The sequence below is a fragment of the Phaenicophaeus curvirostris genome, chromosome 5, assembly GCF_032191515.1.
Source record: "Phaenicophaeus curvirostris isolate KB17595 chromosome 5, BPBGC_Pcur_1.0, whole genome shotgun sequence".
Taxonomy (NCBI): Eukaryota; Metazoa; Chordata; class Aves; order Cuculiformes; family Cuculidae; genus Phaenicophaeus; species Phaenicophaeus curvirostris.
Window position 1 is genome coordinate 44477972 of NC_091396.1, and position 12589 is coordinate 44490560.

At 56.0% G+C, this 12589-nt stretch overlaps 1 protein-coding gene across 1 annotated transcript; it reads left to right on the top strand.

Annotated features, from left to right (window-relative positions):
* The first annotated feature begins 1907 nt into the window (after nt 1–1907).
* FOS (Fos proto-oncogene, AP-1 transcription factor subunit) lies at nt 1908–4557 on the top strand. The gene is made up of 4 exons (XM_069858506.1): nt 1908–2219; nt 2619–2864; nt 2960–3067; nt 3186–4557. The coding sequence occupies exons 1-4, from the start codon at nt 2079–2081 to the stop codon at nt 3789–3791; spliced, it is 1101 nt and encodes a 366-aa protein (XP_069714607.1). The 5' UTR covers nt 1908–2078; the 3' UTR covers nt 3792–4557.
* The last annotated feature ends 8032 nt before the right edge of the window (nt 4558–12589 follow it).

The following is a 12589-nucleotide window of genomic DNA, read 5'->3' on the forward strand; positions in this document are numbered from 1 at the left end:
CCATTTGGTACAAACAGAGCACACTTGGTCGCCAGTGGAGATAGCAACAGACCGTTAGCATAGGTGCCACAAAAATATTTTGGGCTTTGGTGGAGCCAATCCCCCTCCCTGGTTTCCAGACGCTTCAGGGAAGCAGCTTGACTAGAGGAACCCTAGGGCAGTTTGTAGACAGCAGCAGAGCTAGGCAGGGATTTTCTGAAATGTGCCTGGCAGACATCTGGGTCTTGAAACTGTGTTGGAGACTCTCGCCTGTGCTGGGCACCACTGCGTCAGCCCAGGTCCGGCTGGGGACGTGGCTGCAGAGGTTTAGCCCACCACTCGGCTGACGGCTGGGACAGCAGGGTCACGGCTTCGTTAATTTGCTGGCATGTCCGTTCTCCAGGCAATGCTGAGGGAGGATCTCCTCGCTTGCAGGCCGGGGCTGCTGAAGAGACCCAACTCATCCCGCTGCTTCAGCAGCCGGCAGAGGTGCGATGCTGGGCAGGGCGAGGAGCCCGACTCCAGCAGCACAAGGACCTGGGGGGACCAAAGGCTGCCTCGAGAGGGGACAGCCCACGGGCCGGTGCTGAGCCGGCAAGAGGCAGTGCCGGCCCCCAGGGATCTTTTCCCAGGGAGCGGTGCAGGCCGTGAGCCGCTGCAGTCCTTGGCTGTCCCCTCCGTTCTGACGGGCAGCTCAGAAATAGCAGCTGGCCCAGTTCTCCCGCCCCCGTGGCCCAGATCTCTAAGAACGGAGGTTGCTCGCGCAGCAACAGCAACAGCAGCAGCATCAGGCGCTGCATTTAGCCCATGAGCTCAAACAGCGGGAGAGGCTGCCAGCAGGATCCCAGCCTGGCTGGGTGACGCTCCTGCTTGGAGACTGCGCTGCAGGCTCTGTTTGTTGCTGTAAACACGCTCGCTGCTGCAGCTTCCCTGTTACTATCTATAGCCGCGATCTCTTGGCTCCCGTGCGAGGCGAGCCTGCGGTCTGGCTCCCAGCTTAGCCTGACCTGAGCCAGGGCTGCCTGACATCCCCCGTCGTGGGTGGGTGTCTCCGGGCTTCGCTGCGACGAGGATCAAAACAAAACCCAAACTGGAGGAAAGACGAGCCTCGCCCCTTGCTCCCCGCCGGTGGTTTCCCGGTGCCCCCTGCCCGTGCCTTTGGCGGGTGTCCCAGCACCCCCGGGCGCTGCTACCGAGCTCCTCCAGCCTTCTGGGGGGCCGCAGCCCCCCGCCCCCCACCCCCGCAGGGCTTCCCAGCGCCCCGCGCCGACCCCCTCGCTCTCGACCGCTTCCCTGGCGCGTAACGGATCCGCAGCGCCGCCAACGAGGCGCTGCCGCCGCCGGGCCGGGCCGGGCCGGGCCTCCCACGCGGAGCGCCCACCGCGTCCCGGTGCCCGGCTTCGAGCGGACCCCGCTCCGCGCCGGGGACGGGGTTGGCGCTCGCGGTGCGGGGACCTCACCGCCCCCTCCCGGGGAGGGGGTCACCTGCGGCTGGACGGAGCCCGCGGGGTCCCCGCTGCTGCGCCCCGGCCCTCGGCGGGGTCCGGGCGGGGGAGGGGCCGCCCCGTCCCGTCCCGCGCGCCGCACTTGGCCGCAGCCCGGAGCGCTTCCCGTCAGTCACGCCCCCTCGCACAGGATGTATCCCATATAAGGATATCTGCGTCAGCGGGTTCCCGAGCCCGGCCGTACCACTCCGCGCGGGGGGGAGATCCCCGCCACCGCCCCCCACCCCGCGCCGCCCGCGGGGCTCCCCCCGCCCCGGAGCCGCCTCCCGCCCCGCGTCGCGGCTTCTTTGGCGCGGAGTGGGGGGCGGCGGGCGGCGCGCGGGGCGGCCCCGGGGACGGCGCGGGGCGGGAGCGGACGGGGCGGCCCCCCCGCGGGCGCGGGTGGCGCGGCCCCAGTGACGTCGGCGGGAGGGTATAAAAGGGAGGCGCGGCGCGGTACTCCGGCAGCAGAGGCAGCCCCGGCGGCGGAGCGGAGAGACGCGCGGCGCGGACACAGGGACGCACGCAGCTCGCCCCCCTCCTCTCCTCCTCCCCACGGGCGCTCGTTCGCTACCGTATCGCCTCGCACCACCGACTTGCTCGCACCGAGCTGACATGATGTACCAGGGCTTCGCCGGAGAGTACGAGGCGACCTCCTCTCGCTGCAGCAGCGCTTCCCCGGCCGGGGACAGCCTCACCTACTACCCCTCCCCGGCGGACTCCTTCTCCAGCATGGGCTCCCCCGTCAACCCGCAGGTGAGGCGCGGGGCACGGGGAGGGGCGGCACGGGACTGGGACCGTGGGGCGGGAGGTGGGGGGGTGGGGTGGTACGGAGCGGGGGGTGTTGGGGGGCAGCCCCGGGCAGCGGGCGGTGTGGGCACAGCGGCCCCGGGGCGGCGGCGGGGCCGGGAAGGGAGGGGGGTTCAGCCGTAGCCCGGGCCGCGCTCTGCGGCGGGTGTGTAAAGCGGCTTCATTGATAAAACGCGAGTTCATTGAGGAGACTCCGGAGCGGCGCCTGCGTCAGCGCGGACGTCAGAGATATTTATAACAGGGCCGCTCTCGTGCGGAGCCGGCGCTGGCGGCCCCGGGGGCGGCGGGGAGCGGTCCGGGCGCCCCGCTGACGGCAGCCCCCCCCCCCTTTCCTCTGCCCCGCAGGACTTCTGCAGCGACCTGGCCGTCTCCAGCGCCAGCTTCGTGCCCACGGTGACGGCCATCTCCACCAGCCCCGACCTGCAGTGGCTGGTGCAGCCCACCCTCATCTCCTCGGTGGCGCCCTCCCAGAGCCGCGGGCACCCCTACGGCGTCTCGGCCCCCGCCCCCGCCGCCTTCCCCCGCCCCGCGGCGCTGAAGACGCCGGGCGGCCGCGGGCAGAGCATCGGCCGCCGGGGCAAAGTCGAGCAGGTGAGCGGGGCGCGGGGATACCGGGGTGGGGCGGAGCGGGGGGACGGGCGGGCACCGGCCCGGCGGCGGGACTGACCGGGCTCTCTCTCCCGCAGCTGTCCCCGGAGGAGGAGGAGAAGAGAAGGATCCGCCGGGAAAGGAACAAGATGGCAGCGGCCAAGTGCCGCAACCGGCGGCGGGAGCTCACGGACACGCTGCAGGCGGTGAGTGCTGCTCGGGAGCCGGGGGGACCGGGAGGAGGAGGAGAGGGGCAGGGGGAGGATGCTCCGGCCGGGGTTTGGGGGGGTCCGGCCCTGGCTGACGGCCCCGCGCTCTCCGCAGGAGACCGACCAGCTGGAGGAGGAGAAGTCCGCGCTGCAGGCGGAGATAGCCAACCTGCTGAAGGAGAAGGAGAAGCTGGAGTTCATCCTGGCGGCTCACCGGCCTGCCTGCAAGATGCCCGAGGAGCTGCGCTTCTCCGAGGAGCTGGCGGCCGCCGCCGCGCTGGACCTGGGCGCCGCCAGCTCGCCCCTGAACGAGGAGGCTGCCTTCGCGCTGCCGCTGATGCCGGAGGCGCCGCCGGCCGTGCCGCCCAAGGAGCCCGGCGGCGGGATGGAGCTCAAGGCCGAGCCCTTCGACGAGCTGCTTTTCTCCACGGGGCCGCGGGAGGCCTCCCGCTCCGTGCCCGACATGGACCTGCCCGGAGCCTCCTCCTTCTACGCGTCGGACTGGGAGTCGCTGGGCGCCGGGACCAGCAGCGAGCTGGAGCCCCTCTGTACCCCCGTGGTGACCTGCACTCCCTGCCCCAGCACCTACACCTCCACCTTCGTCTTCACCTACCCCGAGGCGGACGCCTTCCCCAGCTGCGCTGCCGCGCATCGGAAGGGCAGCAGCAGCAACGAGCCCTCGTCCGACTCGCTCAGCTCCCCCACCCTCCTGGCCTTGTGAGGGGCTCCAGCACTGACTGACCTGCTGCCGGGCCCCCTCCCCTGCCCGTGCGCCCCCGCGGACTCGCTCCCCGGGCCTAGGGAGGGCCCTGCCACCGCCACCCCCCTGCCTGGCCCGGGGCCCGGCACAGCACCCCGCACCGAGGCCTCGTACCTCTTCCAGAGATGTAGCAAATCGCATGGAGTTTGTCTTGTCCCCAATGGCCCATCCATGAGAGCTGGTAGTCTGTAGCATGTCCCACATGGCTGGGTAGGTGACTCCCTCCCCTCCTTAGTATCACTAGCATTAACTAATTAATCTCTTGGTTTTAAATAATTGGAATTTAACCTGGTGCTGGGTATCTCCAACTCGTATCTAGTGCAGCTGATTTAACAGTAACTACTGTGTTCCTGGCAATATCGTGTTCTGATGACTTAGCAATGACCCATCTTATGTGGGGGGGAAAGAGACTCTATTTTATTTTCTAGTAGGTAGATAAATAGCTATATCCATGTACTGTAGTTCTACATTGATGTTCATTGTAACTTTACTGATCATGCATTGTTGAGGTGGTCTGAATGTTCTGACATAAGTTTTCCATGAAAACGTTTTTTATTGTGTTTTTAATTTATTTATTAAGATGGATTCTCAGATATTTATATTTTTATTTTATTTTTTTCTACCTTGAGGTCTTTTTTGACATGTGGAAAGTGAATTTGGATGAAACTTAAGCATTGTTTGCTTATTATTGTTCAGAGACATTGTCAATAAAAGCATTTTAAGTTGACTGCTGGAGCTGTCCTTGTGTTACCTTTTGCATTACTTCCCTCTGACCTGTAAGGGGTTTCCTGGCCTCTAATTTGGGCTGGGCTTTATGAACTGCAGATTACTTCTAGCAGCCCAGCCTTGGGGTGGGGAATACCTTGAGGTATAATACCTGTCCTTGCCCTGGTGGGTTAGTGGGGGCTGGGTGTGGTTACACCCTTTCCTGCCCACCCTGGTGAGCAGCTGGGTGCTGTCTTATGGCCTTTCCCCTCTCATCAGTCTGGGGCTGATCACCTTCTCCTCATCTGTGCGACCTGCTGTGGCCTTTTGGGGACAAGCTGGAGGCCTTGCTAGAAAGCAGGCAAAAAGGGCAGATGAGTTCACATGTCTGAATTGGGGATGCCATCTCCAGGATAGGGTTTACCTGTTCATTTGCATGTGTCTAATGCCCTCATTTCCTCCTGCCTGGGGAGGAGTAGATGCACACCCTGGCTCTGGGTGTCCCTGGACTTGGTCTGGCACCTCGAGGAGCAGCTGCAGGCTATTGCCTCCTGGCTGTGAGGGGAGGAGAAATGCTTATGCATTTTTTTCTCACCAGACTGAGTGGTGCAAGGTGCGATGCTGACCTCTCCCTTGCCCCTGGTTTTCTATTAAAGCTTGACAGCCCTGGAATGAACGTGAGTTACAGCAAGCAGCCTCTGTGAGAATGTGGTCCTTCTCTCTGGGGTCTGTGCAACACAGCCTCGCTTTCCTGAATTAGCTTAGAGAGGCTGCTACCCTTTGTTGCTCCTTCTGCTTGCAGTGAAACACGTACCCCTTTGGCAGGACAGCAGCTGTCCTTTTTTTTTTCCTGCCTAATGCTTGCATATGAAGAGTCTTACACAAGTAGCAAGGCTCCCCCGATGGTTTCCAGCTCCTGAAAACTCCTTTCTCAAGGTGGAGACAGAGATACCACCTGCATTGGCACAGATGTTCAGCTGAAGGCCACCTTGACAAGGTGCTCTTGGGCAATCTCTGCAGGCTGGCGGTTTCTGTGGCATTCAGGGCTGGGTTTGTCTAACTCCACATTTCCTGGTCACTGCAGCAGGCTCTGCTTTCTTCACCCCTTCCCTAATCAGAACACGCACAGGATGTATCTCATCCCAACAGCGTGTACTGCAGCTTCACAGCTTGCTCAACGAGGCCTGCCCTGTGCAAAAGCAAATATCACACACGCAACTTCCCGTCTTTCAACATTCAGCCGGAGGCAGCCCTGACAGGTGATGAAGAATGACCCCAGTCACTACTGAGATCCCACTTGCTGAGAAGCAGCTACTTTCACATCACCACTCAAATTTACAAGGACAACACCCAGGCGCAGCACATGCACAGTAGGGCTGGTCCCTGAAGCAGTCGTGTAGGTGTAGCTGCAAGAGAGCGAGACTTACGTGACAAGTAACCCCATGAAGCCAGTAAATCTGGAATCACAGAGTGCCTTCTGCTCAAAGACTTTCGGGTTCAGAGCTGGAGAATTTAGAGGTCTCAGAAAGCCCACGCGTGCTGCTGAAACCACCAGGCATTCAGCGGGGAGGCAGAAAGGGGCAGGGGTTTATAGAGCCCCAAAATATCACGCAGGTGGAGCGATCCTGGCCCCATTATTTCTCATGATTGCTGGACGGGTTAAAGCAAAACCTAGCACAGAACTCTGGGAGACAGCAGTCCTGCAGCCTAACTGAGGATTTTTCTTTCCTACAGCAGCGATAGCAAGTGCCAAGTGTGTCAGCTTTTGCACTTGTTATGCAACGCTGTCAAACTCTGGGGTGGCACGGTACGAGACACGTTATGTTTAACCTCAGGCTCAAGTCCTGCTCCTTGCCTTCAGCCAGGGATGATCCAGAATTCAGGATGCGCCGCGTACATTTTATTGCGCGTCACGGGTATGATTGACGGGCTTCCCAGCATCTGAGAACTCCGTAGCGAGACCTCCCTCGAATCAGCGGGAATCGTGCCGCTAACTTCAGCGGAGCCGTGAGGGGGAGTAACGCAGCGGCCTCTGCTCCCAACCACAAACACGCAGGTGTCTGCTCGGTTGCCAGCGGCGCCCGAGACACCGCAGGGACAGCACGGAGAAACGAAACCGCGGGACGAGGTGAGACAAGCAGGTGACACTCACATCGCCTCTGAGGCCTCCCGCGCGCCCGATCCACGCGGGGGTCCTTAAGAATGAACGGAACCGCAGCGCGGCGCAAGGAGGAGCCGGATAGGAGCCGTTCCTTGCGGGATAAGGGGCCAAGCACCCCCGGATCCCGGAGGGCGCTGCTCCCGCTCCCGAGATCCCCGCGGGGGGTCCCTCCCGGAGCTGCGGGGCTGGGGCCTCGCTCAGCGGGCACCCCGGGCTCTCTCCGCCCCGGCCTCCCGCGCCCCCCGCCCCGCGCGCCCCCGTTTCCCACGCCCCCCGCGCGGCCCCGCCCCGCGCGGCTCCGGCCCCGCCCCCGGCCCCCCCCTCCCCCCCCGCCGTGTTTGTGTTTGGTTGCCAGGGCGCCGCGCGGCGGGCGCGTCAGGGCCGTGACGTCACGTCCCGCTCCCCCGGCGGAGGCGCCGCGAGCCGGCGCCGTGACGCAAGCGCTTCCGTGCCCATATATGGGAAGGCGGCGGCGCGCCCCTCGTCCCGCGCGGGCGCGTGCGGTGGGAAGGTTCCAGAAGCAGGGACGGAGCCTTCCCCCCCCCGCTCTCAGCCCGCCTCGGGAGGGAGGGAGGCGAGGGCGAGCAGGGCTGAAGGGGGGTCCCGGGGGTCCCGCTCGCTGCCCTTTTCCCGGCTCGGGGCTGGGGGAGCGGAGCTGGCGGTGGGAGCGAGGGGGATGTCGCGCTGCCCGGTGCAGAGAGCGCGGTGGCGGCCGGCTGGAGCCTCCCCATGGGAATCAGGGCGAGAAAGGGCTTCCCGTGCTTGCCCGTGCTCGGTGAGGGCTGGAACACCTGCCCTGGGAGGGCTGGGGTTGGCCGGCCCGGAGAAGAGGGCGCTCAGCGAGACTTGATCGTCTTCCAGTACCTGCAGGGGGCTTAGGAAAAGCTGAGGGAAAAACTGCCTGTAGCAGTAGGGCAAGGGGTGATGGTTTTAAACTGAAAGAGGGGAGGTTTAGGCCAGCCATTAGGAAGAATTGTTTTCACTGAGGGTGGCGCAACACTGGCGCAGGTTGCCCAGGGAGGTGGTAGATGCCCCATCCCGGGAAACGTTCAAGGTTGGGTTGGATGGGGCTTGGGGCAACCCACTGCGGTTGAAGATGCCCCTGCTCACTGCACGGGGGTTGGACTAGATGACCTTCAGGATCTCTTCCAACCCAAACCGTTCCATGGTTGTATGAGACCTGGCTGCAGTGCGGCAGGTGACCGAGCGTCCAATGCCCTTGGGCACTTGTCCTGCCTGGTTCTTTCGCCGTTTGTTTCGTTATTGCTTTGCCAATAAATCTGACTCTCCTCTGCTATCGGTCTCCTCTGCTATTGGAAGCCTGCCAAAAAAAGTTGTTGGAGCCAGTGGGCAGTCAAAAATAAATGGATTGTTCAGAGGAGATAAGGTTCTAGAAAAAAATCAAATTAGTATTTCATTCTGTGCTTGCTGTGGAGAAGCTCGGGAAGATTCCTGTGCCCGTACCTGGTTTTGTGACGGATGATCAGAGGGTACGGCTCACACTGGAATGTCTTTAGAAAAGGTTATGAAATGAATAAAGCTCTGAACAGTCGGGCTGTGTGATATTAATCCAAGAGTCCGAGGAGCAGTCAGGAATTTAAATAGCTGAGCTGCTTACTAATGGTTTCATGTAAGGTCACGTTTAGAAGCGCTTTGATCGCAGAGAATGGCAAGACAGTTAATATGCCAATTAAATAGAGGTGGCTAGAAAAGTTCTGGGGAGCTGCTGAGCACCGAGCCTGTTCTCTGTACTGGGCAAGGCAACAAAAGCTGTTTAATGAGGTGTGCTGGTGTTCACAGGGAGAAAACGGTATGCTGGGATAGCTGGCAGAGCTGTTTGGAAGAGAAGTCCCAGCCTCACACAGTGTTTGGAGCCTCATGAAGAGTCTGGAAAGCACTTGGGCAAGAGAGATTCAGCTGATGTCATTCACTTGGGTTTCTGAAAAGCATTCAACAAAATCTATCAGCAAAAGGTTCTGAAGAAACTATGGAATAAGAAAAGTTTTCACATGGGTAGATGGTACCGGGTTAAAGATAGGTCACTGTAAGTCAGAGCAGAAATGTTTTCTTGGTGGAAGGAGTGTATTTGTGAAGTTCCACAAGGATCTGAATTGGAGCCTGTGGTCTGAGAGGAACTTCAGTAAAACAACACAAAGTGAGTGAGTGATGCAATTTGATGTAGATAAATGTAAAGTGTCTCAAATGGGAGATAAACAGTTTTAGCTTCATATACTGGGGCAGCCTGGAAGCTGATTTATCACTTCAGGAACAAGATCTTGGCGTAATAATAATAGCTTTGTGAAAATCTCAGCTCAAGGCTTGGTAAATGAGCTAATCAAATGTTAGTAGGCAGCAAAGAGCTAGAGAACAAAGCAGAGAGCTTTATTATTGCACGGGGTAGTTCCGTGATGTGCTAGTGCCTTGAATGCTGTGTACAACTCTGCTCTTGTCTTCAGAAGGACGCCGAGCGCTCTGAGAGGTGCAGAGAAGTGAATGGGTGTTCTGAGGTGTGGAACAGCCTCTAGGTCAGGAATGGATACATTAACAAGGACGCTTCTGCCCTCCTGAGACGCAGGTCAGGGGAGGTTTTTTTCAGCGCAAGAATGATGTGCATCAAATTAAACTTGGGGGAAAATATTGTGGTTACTTGTGGATTTTGTTGCATGATTTTGTGGGTACCACAAAAGAGCTGAAAAGAAGTCCACAAAAGGATCAGAAGACAAAGCTAATGAGGACCTCTAAATACAAAAATATCCCCTTTAGGTATGAGAGCCTTGACTTTTGTACGTTTCTGGGGCCCTGGGGAATCTGGTAGCACTACTGCAGACTGCCCTTTTCTTCAGGGAGTGGAGCTGATGGCAGAGAGGGAGGAAAAGGGGGCTTGATCTGATCAACCATGTCTGTTCCTATGCAGATTTGTAATATTTAGCCTAATTTTTGCTCTTATCTTGTGCTTCCTTATTGTAATGGTATTCAAAATTTGTTTAAATTACCACAAGATGTGATCTCATATGTTCGTGCTCCTCAGCTGGTCAGATCTTTGGCTGATAAGGTTGTTCTTTGACACGGCTTCCGCTGGATTTCCAGGCATGGTAGGTAGGCTGGTGACCCAGTGAGCTGCCAAAGTGAAACTAACGGGGGATATCCACAAGGGACCTGGATATTATATCAACAGGATATCATGGGAAAACAAAAGAAGGTCATAACTAGCATGTGGACAGAGTATCTTTATTTCCAATTATGGAGCGCTTGTTCTGTTGTTGTTCTCCTCCCCCCACATCTTTGGTCTGCAGAACAATGGATTTTCAGCTCCTCTTCACTGATTATATTTGAGCTTTGTTTTGTAACTTGATTCTGTTGGCTAAAGACAACCAGCTGCAACATTACAGGAATAATTGTAATTCTGATCGCGTTGCATCTTCCATTTGGTAATGGTTTAGCTCCTTTTCAAAGCCTATCTTGAATCTTCTCATGCTAGGGAATAAGGGAAGTGAAAGCAACTCGTAATGCAGTATTTAGGTTTATGTTTGCAAAACCAAGTATCTATTTTGGATAGGTAACTATATTGCAAAGGCCATAAAATATAGTAGCAGTCCTAAAGCATGTGATCTGAAATGTAAAGCATTCAGGTGTTACCAGGTTATTTGGGTTTGTAAGTAAAACATTATTTTAACACTGCTCTGAAGTGTAGCGTGTGCTTCAGCAGGAAAATGATGCAATTGCTGCTGTGAAGCATTTGAACTCTTCATTCTAGGAGAACTGACAGCTGCCGGTATCAGCAGGCAGAAAGAAGGACAAGCTCTGTTACAGCATTTAAGCACGTGGTATGTCAATTGAATTAAAATAGCAACGTAACCTAATGATGATGTGTCACTAACCTCGAGGACACTGAGGAAGATAAACCAAAGTAATTTGCTGTCATTACATAAGAGTTGAATACAAAGCCAAGAATGAGGTTTCGGGACAGATAAGGGTTTCCCTCTGAGACTTTCAAAGAAGTCAGTTTTTCACAGCTTTAACCATTCAGGGGAGGCTCAGATCCTCCCATCCTCTTTTATTTTTTTTTTTTTCTTTCTCCTTCTTTCCCCCTGCTGTTCATTAGCAAGTTCCAGGTACCACAAGCCTGGGTTCCTCAAGTATGCCTGTGCTGCTAAATTGAATGGGGTAGGTAACGAGTTTGGGCACTGGACTGCTGACTTCCTGCCCTGTTACACAGTAATAACTCTGGTCTCTGAAACAGTCTTGGCCTGTGTCAACTCACAATCTCCTAGGTGGTGCTTGGGCATGGTTAGGGGGTAGCATGTGAATGATGAACAGTGAACCAGACTGTGTGAAACCAGGTTCCTTCCACTCTATGGAGTCACCCATCTCTATGCTAGTGGGTTTCATCCTATCAAACACAACCCTGTGCTCCGGAATATGACAAGTCCTTTAGCTTCATGGTGAAAACCACCGCTCTGGGCTACAGCACAGCCCTCGTTTCTTTAGTTCTGGGTGTTTGAAATAACAGCCCTTGAATGATATTTATGCCTCAGAGCTACAGGGACACCGCATGTAGTTCAGAGGTGACCATGAGCCAGCTGTTGTGTAGTGTGGATGTGGCAAGTGTCCAGCCTGGCCCTTCCACCACAGAACAGTTCCTGGCCCTGCTTTGTTTGGTTTTGTCGAAGCTGCCTGTGTCACCACTCTATAAAAGAGCTCTGGCAGCTTATAGAGAATTTACCTCATTATAGGGATTCTTTAAGGTGGTTTATCTTCAACAGCTTTCAGTCTATGAGCTCAGGGGCATGGCAAGCTGATGGTTTTCACTGATTTTGGAAAATGACATCCAAGATACCTCCCCTAGAAGGGTCGTTCCCAACTAGGACCATTTATTTGAGAAAAGTTACATGTATACTCTATGTACCTCTGCATTCCTATGGCCCCCTGATGAGGGCAAATGCTTTACTGGGTATGGCTTCTGGCTTTTTATTCCCAGCATGGTTAGTCAGGACCTGAACTTGTAACCACCTTCCTAATGAAACTTTTTGTTGTAGCGTTAGTCCTTGTTACAGAAAGGTACTGCAGGAGTGCCTGACTCTTGCTCGTTACACCACAGCAGGATTAACATAGCTTCTGGATAAATTTGTCATGTAATATAAAAGTAAGTCATCTTTGCCAAGAGGGCTTCAGCACTCCAGATTTAAAATGTTTCCAATTTTTTGCAGTTTTCAGAACCTATAATTTGAAAAACATTTTGCTGTGCAAGTATTTTGATACCAAAAATAAAGGCAGCTTATTTGCTGATTCCTTATAGAAAGCAGATATTAAGAAGACAGTTCTGGAGTCAGTGATATCTGTGTTTTTGTGATCAAAGTGCTAACCTGTTCCATTTGCTGGAATTGAGTATGTGTTTTTCCTTTCCATGCCACGCTGCCACTTGCTGCTGTAACATCAGACATTGGCTGCTGCTAAAGTCCTGAACTGTGTATGCATGCGAGAATGATTATCACAGCTAATTGAAGGCACGTGTAGTTGCACAGGGAATGATCTCACAGCGTCCAATCTTGTCATAAATATAGCTTAATTACTGGATAGTGCATGACAGACTGTGCCCTGCAGGTGATCAGGCACAGAATGTGGTAAAGACCAGCTCTGAGTCTTAACTAAAGGTTTGTATTTCTTTTAAGATGCATCATGCAGTGAAATAATCACCTGTGTTTATGGGGACAAAGTATGTATTATATAATGATTTCCACCTGAGGATCTCAGAGCTCCTTAACAGGCACTGATGATTGGCCTGTTCTGTTCTATTCTGCAGCTTACCATGAGCTGTTCGGAGCAGCATCTGAGTACTTTCCCATTAACCTCAAATATGACTAATAGGCAAACGTGTGGTTTGTTCCCCTCTCCT